The following is a 16,746-nucleotide window of genomic DNA, read 5'->3' as shown; positions in this document are numbered from 1 at the left end:
AATTGAATCCTGGCGGCGCCACTGTTCTATGCTACGCTAGCTACTGATGGTAGCCTACAGAATGAGTGATACCGAATGTAAACAAATGCTGCTTTTTAATGACTAACAGTGAATAAAAAAGTGTAACGTCAGTTATAACATGAACCGTTATCGTCAATAGTCATGTATTGCACGCTTTTCGTGTGAGTCGTTAGTCAGTGAAGTTAACGTAAACCTATATGTTCTGCTGCCTGAACCTCACCTCCTATGAAGCCAGACGTTTATTTAGAAAAGACACAATCTTGTTACAAGCATTTTTGGCTAGCCGTTCAATACTGAAGCGAGAGTTGAACATAGAGCGTTTTTTGTTTGTTTGTTTTTTTAAACAAACAATAATAATATTTCTTCTTCTTAGTTGCAGTGTGGGCTCTGTGGTCGGTCTGACAGCCTGAAGCAGTAGCTCATTTCCACTAGTCGTCTATAAATTTTACATTTGGAGTTAAAAGAAACAAAGTTATCGTATATTTAGCCGGCTCCTGTCCTGGGATGAAGTGAGGGGAGAAGCCTTCCTCCCTCCTCTCTCCTCCTCCTCCTCCTCCTCTGTCCCTCCATGTGTTTCAGGCTCGGGGACGGTAGCATGACGTCACGCAGGGTTGGTCTTGCCGTTTATTAGCCAGGGGAGCCAAGTGCCAGGTTGCAAGAGCTTCACACTGCAGCTCTGTCCGGCCGGCGGCAGAGGGGATGTCCTACTAACTCCACCAAACCAAAAAAAAAAAAAAACTTTCTAGAAACTTTCAGTCAAACAGAAAAAAAGTAATAACACTGACTGACAAAGTGTCGCAACTCGCCTCACTCCTACTTTAATGAAACTCTTATGTTTTTTTATTTTTTTTATTGTACAACTAAAACAGAGGCTGCACATCCACTTTGGTAACTTTTGAATGAGCTGCTCGCGGTTTTTTTCTTTTATTTTTTGTATCCTTATCTGACTTTGACGTTGGGATAAAGTGATTTCTTTATCAGAGAGACTCGTGATGGCTGTCCTGTCACTAGCGTTTCTGCTCGTAGGATTTGCATTGACTTCAGCTGACAAGGTAAGTGTACGCGCCGCCTCGCCTCACTCTCCCGACTGTAGCTCAAATGTTTCCCCGCTCGTGCGACGCTAAAAGCGGCTTCGGAGCGGAGGAGCCGCGAGGGCCGACGCACGAGCAACAGGTTTTTTTTATTATTATTTTTGCGTGAATGCGCACACTGCGTCCTCTGTGTGTTGACACCACACACGCGTGAGTTCAGCCCGTTACGTAAAACATGTCAGATAGAGGCACATTTGTTACCTTTTTTTCTTTTCCGCAAGCAGTTTACAGTGAATTTGCTGCTGCCGGACATCTCACGCTGTCAGATTATGATTGACTTTTTCTAGTTTGTGGCGCTTTTAACGAGCCTTTTTTGTCTCCTTCTTACAGGCTGGTGAAGTAGACAGACAGGGTAAGTCTGGTTTATTCTCTCCTCATCTCGTTACATGGAAGTTGTGAGAAAGTAGAAAAAGTAGAGAAACTCATGAGAACAACCTTGGTGGAGCGAGATCAAAGTGGGAGGGGAGATTGTGTGTGTGAGGAGCTCTGTGATACACTCCCCCCTCCTCTCTTTACTTCCCTGCTACCAGCCCACCATTCCCACACACACACACAACCACACACACACACACAAACACTGCCCTCCAAGCACACTTATGTTACAATGAGCAAACTGCTTCAAGGGCTTTGTTATACAGGAAAGAGAATTCCACTTCTGGATCCCGCACATCTGCTATCCATTCTGAGGTTAAGAAACAAGTGAGCTGCAGCAGCGTCCACGTAGGATCCTTTTACACCCGCCGCTATCTTCCGAGCGCCTCGAGGGCCCTCGCACAGCGAGATGACAGCAGCCGGGGGGCCGAGGCCCCAGCCTTGCCACCGTTGGCTCCTCTCAGAGACATTATCAGCCTCCTAAAGCACTTATTTCACCCATTTAGTGTGGTTTCTCTTTAACGCCCCACCTCCGCCTTGCCTCCTTTTTACGAGTTAAAGCCAACAGGGCTCATGCAGGATCCGCTTAAACAACAGATTTGGTTCCCCAAGTGGTTTGAAAGAACTTTGTCGCATCCAGCGATCTGCTCATAATAAGAGTTTTCTCTGTCATGAACAGATAGTCGTCCTCCACAGAAATGTGGACGGGTTTATGATTTGTTTTTTGACGTTTCATCAGCATATTTTGTAGGTTTTTTTGCCTTTTATTAGATAGAACGGGTAGAATGGAAAGGGGGAGGGGGATGTCAGCTAGACTGCTTGTTATTGTTTTTCTTTGCAACTTCATGTCAAAGCACTCGCTCTTCATTTTAGTCAGTGCTGCTGCTCTGATGACATGTTGACAGCTGTATTAAAATTTTAAATGCTTTCATTATTGGGGGTCTCACAACACAAGCACTGACTGACTATGACATTTTTCAAAAGTTTGTCAGCTGGTAGCCGGTCTTGAAGTTGTGAACTTCTTCCTTTTACTCCAAAACCTACAGACACATAAAGCTGAACAGGAAGCAGCCTTATATGGTGACCTTAGGGCCGGTTATCACACCTCATGAGCAGGCAGCTACTCCTGAACAGGTGGCATTCATCAGGTTAATACGAGCCACTTCGATAGTTTGGTTTGAAGGTATTTGGACACGTGCACAAGCAAACCTTGCAACTTTCCGTGCGTTCAGGTTGAGGGGATGCGGGATCAGGGTCCTGAGTCCAGCTTGCTCTCTACACCTTTGCTGCGTCCTTTTGCAGCTTGAAACCGCTAAATCCACATACGACAACTATGTAATTTTCATAGTGAACACAGCTGCTTCCATCACTCTTGGTGCTTACAGTTGATTGCAGTATCGTGTAAAATACACTGAGATCTTAAAGATACAGTTAATTTAAATTAAAATAATTGTCATCTTTCCTGAGAGAGAAAATTTGTCACCCGGATGCAATCTTAAATATTCGAGCCAAAAAACCTCAAAACTTGTGTCACTGAAAACATTTGAGGTGAGAAATATCCAACGCAGTAACTGAATCTTGATCAGCGCTGCCTAGTTTGACACTTTGATGGAAATTGACGAGATATCATGGCTAGTGATTGACAGCTGTGTAAGGCGGCGGTGGAATCTTGCAAATGCACCAAAAGAAGGCAGAGATAATATTCTGTCTCAGTTTGTGCAGATTTATCTGTTTCTAAAATGTTACGTTTTTGCATAAAATCCTGTGGAGCTAACATTAGCAGAGTACTTTAGCACATCATTAACTAGCATTAGCACTTCTATGCTATGCTAGCTACTGAATGTTTTTTTAAGTATCGTACCGGCGTTGTTGGTATTTGTCTTTAGCCTGTATCTATTTTTAACATCCTGGATATATCCCTTCTGTTAGACGCATCTCTCTGAAATGCCTTTTTGTTATTTTCCAAACATTAGATATCATCCATGCAATGAGAGCAGTTCTTTATAGGGCTTAGCGAAGCGTCAATTAAAGAGAAGTGTCCTTGTTCAACAATGGCACAGATGCAAGATAGACCAAGCTCCTTTGACAGTGGCAGGGAACAGATGTCAAGGGCTGTATTTGTAGTAAGGGCCACTTGTACTTTCTTGTACTTTCCAATGAACTGGTTCTGCAAAACCACCTTTCAATCAACCAATACTTACATCTATATTAGACAAAAAGAAAATACTAGATCATAATTAGTAGAGCACATACTTCCTCCAAGGCCAATCCACTCAACTCCAAAATGTTCTTCCTTGGCCCTTGCTACACCATCCCATCGAGTTTCATGAAAATGAGTAGTTTGTCCACAATCCTGTTGATAAACAAAACCAACCGAAGTAATGATAATAAGAATACAACAAAATTATAAAGGGAGGGAAAGTGAATACAATATATATATTTTTTGATGGGATGTCTGTAACCATGGACCATGTTAACCTTCCCCACAAACCTAGTCTTGCCTAGAAAAGTATTTTGTCAAAAGGCACTTTGACACAAACCATTGCATTTAATGGAGACAACCAGATGTACTGGGCAACGTGTTCTGAGATAACACTTTGGAGGATTAGAGTGGAAGACCATTTGAGGATAATCAACCCAGTAGACCATAAATGCTGTCTGGTCTTCCACTCAAAACTGTGGCCGATTGTCAACGGCTACTGTAGAGCTTCACCCTGGCAGACTCCAATAAAACCAGCCAGATACAGATACTTACGAAATGTAAACGGATTCAATGGTTATTATTTGATTTAATTAAAATCTTAATTCAATTATAACTTAAATAAATGAGCTTGATTGGAATCCAAAGCTTTATGAGCTTTAAGAAAAGATAATCCTGTGTTGTAGGTTTGAATAAAGTAGCAAATGTACAGAAACAATCTGCAGTTTTTTCTTCTCCTAAAGACGAAAAATGGCTCCTGAGAGGAGACCTGGGCCTCCTGAGGATTACATAGTAAAACCCCACTTCTTCAAATACTCACTAATGAACAGAGCTGCTCCTTATGGCTTTATAACTTTTTGACCCCTTACCCCCGGCTCTACTGTACAAAAGCAAACTATGGGGATATGTGTAATGCTCTATCTAAACTTGCATCAGTCCAACGCATGTTGCAAAAGCTCATCACATATCAGATCAGATCACTACCTCCGTGGCATTCATGTATTCAGAGCAGAGTCAAGTTTGTGTGAGGCAACGGAGGTATTTTCCCCTGTAATAAAAAAGAACTTTGATGTTTTTTCCTGTTCAAAAGCAGACACGTGCAGTTTGCTTTGGTAGATAAAGATACGATGGAAATAAGATAAAGCTGTTCTGTGTGTGTGTCTCCTTATCTTTCCTAACTTCACAAAGTTAGCGTGATGAAACCACTTCCACCGCCCCACATGGTTCCGTGCTCCATTGTACCGGCGCTATCATCTAATTGGCTGCTTGATATCTTCATGTTTTTTTTTCTTCTTGAACATCCCGTGTCTGGAGCCTGCACACTGTGATTTGTAATGTCAGACATTTCCTCAGATGTGTAATTTGAGTTTCACCATCGACACCTGTTTAAATGTCTCCTAGGCAAAACCTACAAGATAATTGCAAGCTTTTAAGATTAATGTTTTTTTCCAACCAAAACCAAACCAAAGATTTCTGAATGTGTCTGCCATTACACACATTCAGAAAAGCAAAGCAAGTCTCCTGGGATTTCCTTTTGAACCGAGAGCGTTTGCAAGGACCACAGATTTCCTTGTACAATTGAGTTGACCACAAATTAGCCAATGAACAAGAGCCTGAGGATGAACGGAGGATGCCAGGAGGAGTTTGAACGCCATCCAATATAGGAGGCAAAGAAAGTCTTCAGCATACTTTCATAGGCATTTCCAGATCTAAATGCATCATAGCTTAAAAGAGACATTGGCATCCGTTTTGATGTAATTCAGTCCATCTGTGATGTGAGAACAAGGTCATGTACAGAACGATGACACCACAAGGATATCACAGCCTCTTCATTCATTATTCAAATACCGATGCTTTCGTAGTTAGTGAACTGTCTTCATTTTAAACTATATACTATTACTAAAGCCTCAGAAAATCCCTTTTTCCTGTTGAAATAATCAATTGACAGGAAATCATTCCACAGTTCTCGCCTCTCAAAAATGAGGATTTGCTTCTTTTCTTTTTAACACGAGTATTATTAGGCTGTGGACTGTGATAGAGTGATTACCAATAGCTGATGCCTTTTCCAGTGTTATTTCCCCATTCATCCATCCATTATTGATCATAGTTGATCCTGGTAATATTGGCTGGAGCTAATCCCAGCTGACATTTAGGCAAATGCAGGGTGCTCCCTGGACAGGTGGCCAGTCAATCACAGGACTGACACATAGAGACAAACATAGAGTTGGACAACCATTGACATTAACTTATAAACCTACGAGCAATTTAAAGTAATTACAAGTCATCAGTTAACCTAACCGGGACTTGTAATTTCTCAGTTAAAAAGTCAAAATGGCATCAGGTGTGGGACGATCTCACTATGGAGAAGATTGCACAGCTCTAGTTAACGATGAAAACGAATGAGCCTCATTAAAACTGTAATAAAACAGATGGATCCGCAAACCAAATAGCTCCCTTTTTAAAGATTAATTAGCAGGAACGTCTCGAGCAGCAGGCTCTTCCTGAAGTCTGAGGAAATCTGTTTTTAATCTGTTACACAAGATGTTCCCCAGTCACTTCAGTACAGAGACCAATCAAGCACATTAATCAGTCGATCAGCGGTATTGGCTGATACCTAATAAAAATGCTAGATGGGTGTATTCTTAGTTCGGATAGTAGCATCCTCTCCACATGATATTCACTTCATTCATTGTCAAGTATTGTGTTGTTAATTTTAGGCCCCCGAATAAAAGAAAGTGTTCTTGTCATCATGTCGTTCCGCAGGCCAGCTGAGGAGCCGTCTGAAGGAATATGGCCTTGTCACTCCCTTCAGCACCGACTCGCACGGACACTACCTTTCTCACCTGCTCTCCGCCACGCACAAGCAGCGCGTCAAGAGGGAGGTGTTTTCCTCCGGCGACGCTGAACAGAAACTCTTCTTCAACATCTCCGCCTTCGGGAAGGAGTTCCACCTCCGCCTGCGCCCCAACACGGGGCTGGTGGCGCCGGGGGCGATGGTGGAGTGGCACGATGAGGTGCAAGGCTTTGGGAATGTCAGTGGCAGCGCTGGTGACGATGCCGGCGCCAACCAGACCGGGACGGAGAGGATACTGCACCGGGAGCTGCTGAAGACAGACTGCACCTTCATTGGCGACATCACGGACGTGCCGGGGGCCTCGGTTGCCATTAACAACTGTGACGGACTGGTAAGTCCTTCTCAGCCATAAAGTCTCTAACTCCTCCGCCCCGTCATTACAAAGTGCCCTGACATTTTCACTCTACAATAATGGATTTTAGATGTCTGTAACTCCTGAGTGTAGCCTTTCTTTACGTCATCGCATTGTTCTTGGAGATATTCTTTAGGCTTTTTTTGAACAGATGTTTGTCACGGGTGAGTGGCCATCCATTGCACCCACAAACCCAATGGATTTTCCACACAACCTCTCCCAACATAAAACATTGGCTTCTCTTTGTGCGCCACAAAAAGTGCAGTCCTATCCTCCCTGTCACCCCTCATAAAACACTTGAACAGTAATTGGGAAATGGCCTGGGCCAAAATCTCTTCCAGTAGGTCAACGAGACATCTTTGTGGTCGAGGAAGGGACTCGCTGAGCCCAAAGTCTTTTTAAACGGTTTGCAAAGGATTTACTGTAAGTCACGATTGCTGACGGGTATTCACACTCAGTTAAAAGATGAAGCCGGCATGAATTTTTCTTTATATTATTAACGGCAGCTCTACTGAGAAAAACTGACAATGAATTTATCCTCCGAACAGGAGCTGTGTGTAGCCAGCTAAGTGTAATATATTCCCTCAGATAAAAAAAGGTGTCCTTCACATAGTTTTGCCCCCAAAACGGATTCTTGAAAAAAAAAATGTCAGGGAAAAGTTAGATGGTTGCCTCATGTCTTTATCATTTAAGTGAATTTATGTATCACTGAACACAACAGTACGACTTTTATGTACTTTTATTCACACTAGTGTCGGAGCTCTAGTGATGACAATGACCTCTACTTTGGTCTAAAGTATGACTAAGGCGTAAACCCCTGACTCTTCATATAGCACCACCAGCTGGCCATATCAACCCCTTATCCAGCGAAATATCTCCCTATGTAGGAGATGGATTGGCGTAGTTTTTTGTGCGGATATGTGCAGTTCCATGATTCCTTTGGTGACATCCTGTGTTTTCCTCTGCTGCCACGAGTAGATTGGTATTTTGAAATTATACCAAATTTGATGCACACCATTCATGTGCCCTGTCGGCTGAATTATACTTGTCCAGTTTTTGTACAATACTACTTTTTGGAATAAAGACCTGCAAAACCAATCACACTCATAACTAAACACCAACTACAGTGAAGGTCACTGTTTAGTTTAATGCTAATTAGCACATTTTAGCATACTAATGTGTAGGTCTGTCATAACTACCTTTTTTAGATGATATAATGTTGCAGAAATTATTGCGATAATTGATGTTGTCATTTTATGTAACTAATATAATGATCATGTATGAAGGCATGAGCCACATCAGATTGTACAGGAAATACTTGTTAGTATGAAAATGTGATTATTGTTTTACGAGTCTTCAGGGGAATTTCTGTTCATACCAAAAAGAAGAAGTAACACCGCCTTCTTTTAATGACATGTCCTACTCCAGGTGTGTTGTACATCAATGTCCATGCCATTTAAGCGTACTTGACTGTAAGGCTGCACCGGTGCTGCCTGTAGAAAGGTAACTACACTGCATGCTCATGCCTGTTAGCAACATTAAGTGCAGCCTCCACTGCTGCATATCGAGGCAGGGCTTGTGAAAGCAGGTCCTTCAGGTTGACTGCAATGAGTGATGCACGGATGTGATGATAGTGAGAGCCCCGGGGATTATGCCTAAAATCATTGTGATACATGAATGCAAAGCCTGGCCGTCTGCATTTTCTTAGATAGTGTGTGTGTGTGTGTGTGTGTGTGTGTGTGTGTGTGTGTGTGTGTGTGTGTGGTGTTGTCCTCCGGATTTGATTCTCAGAGGATAGTCAAAGGTGCACTTTATTCTCTCCTCTCTCAGGAAGTCCTTGAGCAAATTTCTTTAAATTGGCGAGGAGGAACTGATTAAATTGATTTATGTCAAACATACATTGAATTAAACTGATTTAGTGCTATAAAGTCACTGTGACCATAACTCAAGAATTCATATGCAAATTATTCACAAAAAACGTTGATGAAGTGGTGACTTTGGAGAGACGTGGAGTTAAAGTGCCACTTTATTTTCCCAAAATTGATTGCACTTCCTGGGAAAATTGAAAGTGGTTGATTCACAAGCTTAGGTTATGCATGAAACATGAATCTACCATCATATGATCATATTCTTCCCAGGTGAAGGCTGATGTCTAACAGTCAGCAGATGGAAATCAAAGCTGCTGACAGCACAGCGAAAACACGTTTCTATGCCCCTACAAACCCTCTTTGTAATTCACTATATTAATGACAATAATTCATACAAACCCTTTCATAAAGTGGTTTTACACATACAAGAAAATCAATCAATCATACAAAAACATAGAGGCAGAGTGTGCCACTCCCAGCTAATAAGAGCTACAGTAAATGCAGCATAAAAGCCTGTATTTAATATCAGAATTAACAATATATTGCTAAATTCTGGAAGCTCTTTCCTTTTATTTTGGGAACATAATGGTAAAATTCAAATCCACTCTGGTTGCAATTGGATCTGAAACTAACAATCAAAAAATAAATGTAAAAACTCAATCTGCAACCCACCAGAAATGTACAAAAAGCTTTTGTTTTATGCCTGTAGGTGTACAAACTGTTCTGTGGGGAGGCAGGAATAAATATTGTGCCATCAGTTCAAATGAGAGATGACTAAAGTGATAAATAAGAAGTTTCCTGTCAGAGCCATAGTCAGTGATGATGACCTCAAGCTGCATTAGAAGACTCTAGGGCCCTATGAAATCCTTTTGAATTATTTTTAGATTCCGTTTTATTTTTTCCCAAATTCCGTGTTTTACGTTTCAATTTTTCTAAATTCTGTGTTTTACAATTTTATAGCATTTTCCCCCATCAATTTGTGTCTAATCATCTGGTTGATGAATCAAAATTAAGAAATGTACTGAAGAAACAGTCGAGTAGTTCTAATTCTAATTCCTTGTCATTCTGAGACCATAAACATGTGCATATATATGCAAGTGTATGTGCAATCATTTATGGAGCAGTCACAATATATCACCCAATTTTTCTTTCACCGTGTCTAAAGTCAGAGCATCTGCCTATCCATTCCTATCTATTTAAGTTTCACTTTCAGAATCTTTTCATTTCAACGTTTCTGATGTGAGATTCTGCTTGAAGCTGCTGACGTCTGACAGGCAGCTCTGCAGAAGCAATTAAAGGAGTCTTTATAATGTTATCTCTCTCTCTCGCTCTCTCTCTCTCTCTCTATCCATCTCTCCATCTATCCATCTATCTATCTATATATATTCCACCTTCCAGTCTAACTTAAATTCTCGTCAAACTCGTCCACTTTAAACCGCCACTCATTTCAGCCCTCTCTGCCTAGAACCTCAGAATTGTGTTTAATTACGCTACTTGAGTAAAAGTACAGTTATTCTGAGGCCTCCGGATGTTAAGCCGTCTGTCCTTCAGGACCCGTTCTGTCCGGAAGCTTGAAATCCCCTCAGGAAGCTAATTAGCATTCATTCTCATTAGATGCTGTCTTTCCTACAGCAGGGAGGATTTCTGGACAGTTTGAGGCCCATCTGTGACATCAGCGCTCAGTATGTCACTCGCACATAACTCCACTTGTGCAAGTCTCTGGAAAAAAGGGATTATTAGTAGCAACACTGGTAATGTTTTCACCCTGCGAGTTGAATACTCTACCAGGTGTTTGTATTTCTGTCTGTATGTGGACAGGGATTGTCACTGTGATGGCGCCGCCACTGTGGAAGATGCCAAAGCTCCAGGTGTGTCGCTGAGATCAAAATGAAGGCGGGTTTGGTCCGGGCGAGGGGGCTGGAAGTAGGGGGGGTGCAAAGTCCCCCGGTCCAATTCGGCGTTGGTGCACGTGTGAGCTCATCTTAAGATGTGTTTGTCAAGCCTTCAGTGGTTAGAATGAAAATTCATCATCCAGTCGCAAGTAAAGAAATCAAAGCATTATTTGCAGCCGTGCCAGAAAAGGGGCCGCCATGAGTTTCTGTCTGTTTGGAAAATGAACCCTTTGGCTTCCTATTTTCTCTTTACTGGACCGTTTACTCCCCTTTAATCACTTTAACGCGTCATTTAATTCAACAGAGTTTTATTGAAATGGGAAAATAGCCCTTGAATTATTAAGTGCCTGGTAAAAGCGAGCTCGGTCACTCCCGGGACAATGTGTTCACACGGTTTGATGTATTTAATTATTTATTTTTTTAGTTTGTGCATCGCTGTTTTCGCCGCATCATGCAGCGATATTTGAACGTCAAAGCCGCTGACAGTAAACTTACCTAAACACAGTTCAACAGCGTCATTCTTCCTGGAGCAACCGACTGCAGCGTCTCTGTGTGAACTCCTAATGTAATCTCCAAGACAAAGATAATGCCACTCTGACCTTTAAGTCGGTCCTCTGCAGGATTTCGGCTGTTTCCTTTTGATTGCAGCAGGAGGAAGCAGTTCATCACTTGGGCAGATTTAGTCTCTTCAAGACATTTATAGTTAAACCTCGCAGGAGATTCGGAGCCAAACAGGATGTGAGAGTATTGCTTTGTAAATACTGTCATGGCTGCATGTCACTTTGAAGACTTTCTATAATTAGAAACGTTTTCTAATCTGTCATCATCACAAGATATTATGAAAGTCAGCCTTTTTTCTTGGATCGGGAATCTTTGAAAACCAAACGTATCAAAAACAATCAATAGTGAATAATTCTGACACCAAACACTGTTGAGTTTGACCAATTGTTGTTTTTTAAACTTATTTAAATGCACTCTGGCACGTTAATAATCTTAAGTAGGCTTCATTTACTGTAAACTGTAATGATCAGTGCTCTGTGACAGCAGGAAAACAACACATTTTGGATATGCATACTATACTATACGAATAGCATCCAGTATATGATCTGAAAAAAGAAGGTTTTATAATAGAAAAATACAGATAAAGTCTGAAGTTTGAGTCTTAATACCACCATCTGCTAGTTTAGCCATTTCTTCATTTCTTACATTCAAGGAACTCTGGCCATTTGTGTTCCTGTGAGCCGCCAACATCAGGAGAAGACTTCATCTATTGTAAACTGTGATAATCACTCCCCTTTTATGGCGGACAACAAAATCATTGGATGGACATAAAATCTGGCTACTGACCCGTTTAAAATCATCTGCCTATGGGCTCGGTTTGGTTGAACATCTGTGAAAACCAAATGAAAACACAACAATCAAAATTGTGTTGCCACTATTAGCACCTTGTCTTTATTGTGATCATTCCCCTTTTTTGGACACGTAGTAAGCGGCTCGTTTGCTGCACTGTGTCATGAATCCTAACTCTTTTTGGAAACAGTTTGGCTCTGCCTTTCTGAAAAAGATCCCCTCACATTGTCTGCAGCCTGTATGCAAAGCATGCAGGACTGCGTAACGGGAGATCAAACACTCACCAAACCAGCGGTTGCTGATGAAAAAGCCTGTCGTTGAGGGGCCAGTGGTCTTTGATCTCAAGTGGTAGCCTTCGTCCTCGCTAGGTGTGTGTTTTACTATTTCTTAATTATAGCCAGGCTGCTGTCTGGAAGTCTTTACAGCAGCAGGCGGGCGGGCGGGCAGCCTGACTGCTAAATGCTCATGTGTTAGATACTTCCTCTGCAGCGGCGGCGGCAGCAGCAGTAGCGGAGCGGGGGTAGAGGTGATCTCTGCTGGCCTGTGTGGGAGACAGCCATCATGTTTCATGTCACTGACACCCAGGAGAGAGGTTTCTGGGTAAACACGGATCGTTTCGCTCTCGTTTGCAGGGCAGAAACAAACCCGTCAGGGGTCAGAGGTCGCGCTCATACATGACGCAAAGCAAAGAGTCAGCCCGTTGACGTATCGCAGTGATTCAGAATTTCTGCTTCAAAACCTGATCTCACTACCAGAGTGAAGGATTAAGGACACTTTAGCTTTATAGTTGGAACAGTCTCACTTTACTGATGGTTTTTTTTCACTAGCTTGACCTGGGTCCTTTTAATGATCCTAAACACTGAACAACCTCGACAGGTGGTTTTCCTTAGGTTTGATCATTAGACCCTCGCTTTGAGTTTGCACACTGTCGATCACTTGTACTACTATTTATGACCCTCATCAGGTAAAATCGTGTTTATGATCCAACACAGAAAGAACCTCAGTAGTGGATGAGTTGATGCGCTGATAGACAGGCAGACTACTTTCAAGGCGGAAGGAAGGGAGATGCATGTTTTTAAAGTTGAGCTGAATAAGCATGTCAAGAGCATCTATCTTCCATATATGACGTCGTTCTGAGTGAAACAGGATATAATCATAACAATTTGATTTGATCACCTCACAGCCTTCTGTTGCTTTTATTGATTGATGGATAGATGTCATGATATTATTGGTTGAAATTGGTCCTCACTGAAGGAAGCATGCCAAGAAGAAAAGAAAATTAAGAAATTCATTTTTGCCTTTTGAAATAGGTGCATAATATGACCGGGGATGTGATCTAAACGGGTTAAAAATGTTTTCATTACAGCTCGACTTGAATCAACTTTCACTGTCACACATTCAGCCTCTACATTTTACCCAGCCTCGTATTAGGGGGATAATCACTCTGCACTTAGGAGCAGTGGGTAGCTACTATACAGCACTCAGGCAACCGTGTCTTGGCACCTTCGCCGTGCCCAGGAGGTGCACTGGCATCCATCCAGCTACCAGATACCAGATACTAAATACCAGATACCAGCTACCAGATACCAAATACCAGATACCAACTACCAGCTACCAGATACCAGCTACCAAATACCAGATACCAAATACCAGCTACCAGAAAACAGCTACCAGATACCAAATACCAGATACCAGAAAACAGCTACCAAATACCAGATACCAACGACCAAATACCAGATACCAACTACCAGCTACCAGATACCAGCTACCAGATACCAGCTACCAAATACCAGATACCAAATACCAGCTACCAGAAAACAGCTACCAGATACCAAATACCAGCTACCAGAAAACAGCTACCAAATACCAGATACCAAATACCAGATACCAAATACCAGATACCAAATACCAGATACCAAATACCAGATACCAAATACCAGATACCAAATAACAGCTACCAGATACTAAATACCAGATACCAGCTACCAGATACCAATGACCAAATACCAAATACCAGATACCAAATACCAGATACCAAATACCAGATACCAAATAACAGCTACCAGATACTAAATACCAGATACCAGCTACCAGATACCAGATACTAAATACCAGATACCAGATACCAGATACCAGATACCAACTACCAGCTACCAGATACCAGCTACCAGATACCAGCTACCAAATACCAGATACCAAATACCAGCTACCAGAAAACAGCTACCAAATACCAGATACCAAATACCAGATACCAGAAAACAGCTACCAAATACCAGATACCAGATACCAGAAAACAGCTACCAGATACCAAATACCAGATACCAACGACCAGATACCAACGACCAGATACCAGATACCAGATACCAAATACCAGCTACCAAATACCAGCTACCAAATACCAGCTACCAGCTATCAAATGCTAAGCTCTGTTCTTGGTCCGCGTGGGAACTTAAAGCCTTGCCACTAATTATTTAGAACTTTAAGCCTCAGTATAATTTGGATGGGTGAGTTACTGTATTTAAGAACTCCCTGTAGAGTTGTCATGAACAGGGATATTGGCTATGGAGACCAAAACCAGGCTGTAAACATGTGTTTTTCTGCTGTAAACATGTTTTTTTCTGCTGTAAATAGGGGCATTTTAACATGGGCATCCAAGGGGATTAATTGGGAACTGCAGTTCTTGCCACTTCCACGTTGGCTTATTTTTTTCGAATATAAATTGCAAATATATCGCTAATTGCAGTTTAGATTCAGTATCAACTTTACAGAGTTTGTCCACAAGAGAGCTACGTCAAATGTCCCACTCAGTATGTATTTAAGGGAAAAGATAATTTGTTTTTGCCTGAAACATCGTTATCGTTAAAAAAAAAAAAAAAAAACTCTGTTATCGGCCACAAAACTCAGTGTTGGTCGGGTTTTAATTAAAAGTTTACAACTTTCCTGGCAGTGTTGCATTTGAACTTTGCTGAAATATTCATCACTGGGTAACTTTCTGAATGCTGCCAGATGCACACGGAGGTTTTGGCTGAAATGAACATCTTGATCTCTGTGATTTCTGCAGCTGCAGACTGTGTTGTTTGTGAAACTGGGAAACACTGCAGCCTTGTGAGCTGCAGCAGCTCTGTGACGCTCTTTGATATTTTAAGGGGGATGTTTGGACCTCTTTATGGGGATCGATTAGACTGATACAGAAAGCCAGTTCCCATCTTCTGTATCTTGTGCATGTGAAGATCAAAGAGTAGACATACAAACTAGTGAAAACCTTTTCACATTTTTTTTGTTTATTATTATTTGTAATGGGCTCCATGAAAGCTTCTGTTTATGTGATATAATGATAGTGTTTGATGCTTGAAACACACCTGGTCTGTTATGGCAGTTTTTTTTTTTTTTTTTAAGTACAGTACTTCCATCATCGTTAAACGTTGGAGGGAGCAACTCAGCAGAAGATGGTTGCTTTAGTGGAGGAAACATACAGGAAAACAAGTGAGGAATGTGACTGACCTCGAGATGTCAGCGGTGGACTGATGCCGTATCGTCCTCCCCCTCCGTCTCCTCCAACGGTTCACGTCTGGTCTCCCGTCATGCACGCTCGTATGCTCCCAGGGTTCCCTTGTCACGGAGTTGACGGTTCGCATACGGCAGATGTTTTATGGTGGCGCCCTGAAAGGCAAAGAGGGGAAGCTTCTCGTGCCTGATGTATTTTTGGACTGAAGGATGTAATCCGTGCATCTGCTTCTCGTCCAGCTGTGCAGCGCCGGGAAGATGACGGAGGAGCGCAGATTAATGATTTGTTCTCCGTGAGTCACTCCTTCGCGCTGTTATTAATGAGCAGAGATGGCTCTCAAAAACATTCAAACATCTTAAATGGTCTCTTGGTCTTTAGGGGCAAAAGTGGAAATACATTAAATAGACAGTTCACCCCAAAACCAATCATTTTCCCTCTTACCTGTCATGTTACGTATCAATCTAGTTTTGGAGATATTGGCCATAGAGATATCTGCCTCCTCTTTAATATTATGGGACTAAACGCCGGTCGACTTGTGTTGCTCAAAGGGGCACAAAAATATAATACATGAAGTAAAAAATACAAATAGAATATATAAGAAAGCATGACCCAGTTACAGACCTGAGCTGTTTCATGTAGGAATGGTTTTCCTTCAACCATAGTTACCATAGCAACCATAAGAACTTAATTGTCTATCCAACTCCAAACTCAATTTCCTCCTCATGTATTTTTAACAATACATGTAGGGTAGCTTTATTCATTTATTTCTCATGAAAAGAGGGTAGTTGAACTTGATAAACTGTATGAAATAAAAAAAAAAAACGTATGAATAAATAAAAAATGTATTTACATGTATACCCTGAAAAAAGGCCGATCCATTAATGGCAGCCAGCTATTTATTTTAATTTGCCGCTTTTGAAGATGAATATTTAGCAAAATGTGATCTGCTATGATATCCACTGATTTTATACAAAAGACTTGATTGAACAGTTTGAAGCAGTACAGGAATTAAGAATACATGGAAACAACGTAGGGAGGATTCAAAGGAGAGCTGTGCTGCAGGCTGTGTGTTCTTAATGTTGAAGTCAAACACTGACGTGTGATTGGCTGCACACGTTCATATAGGCAGGGACATATGGTAGGCCTTCCAGCACACGTGCTACAGCTGCAGTATGTAGGAACATATACGTTGATCATGATAGTAACGGACTCAAATCGAGATCAGGGACGTAAAAATGGCA

General features: G+C 41.7%; 1 protein-coding gene across 2 annotated transcripts in view; it reads left to right on the top strand.

Annotated features, from left to right (window-relative positions):
- Positions 1 to 564: 564 nt before the first annotated feature.
- Positions 565 to 16,746, top strand: part of adamts3 (ADAM metallopeptidase with thrombospondin type 1 motif, 3) — a 125,388-nt gene continuing 109,206 nt past the window's right edge. The window contains exons 1-3 of one of the 2 annotated variants that reach the window (XM_084024342.1): positions 565 to 1,073; positions 1,443 to 1,464; positions 6,448 to 6,869. In XM_084024342.1, the coding sequence (XP_083880468.1) occupies positions 1,014 to 1,073; positions 1,443 to 1,464; positions 6,448 to 6,869 (504 nt within the window). In that variant the 5' untranslated portion in view covers positions 565 to 1,013. The remainder of the gene's footprint in view (positions 1,074 to 1,442; positions 1,465 to 6,447; positions 6,870 to 16,746) is intronic. The other variant, XM_084024343.1, reaches the window with a different exon arrangement.

Source organism: Eutrigla gurnardus (genome assembly GCF_963514095.1).
Source record: "Eutrigla gurnardus genome assembly, chromosome: 13".
In the NCBI taxonomy this organism is placed as follows: domain Eukaryota; kingdom Metazoa; phylum Chordata; class Actinopteri; order Perciformes; family Triglidae; genus Eutrigla; species Eutrigla gurnardus.
The sequence above is the reverse complement of the archived record's forward strand: the minus strand, read 5'-3'. Positions and strand labels throughout refer to the sequence as shown.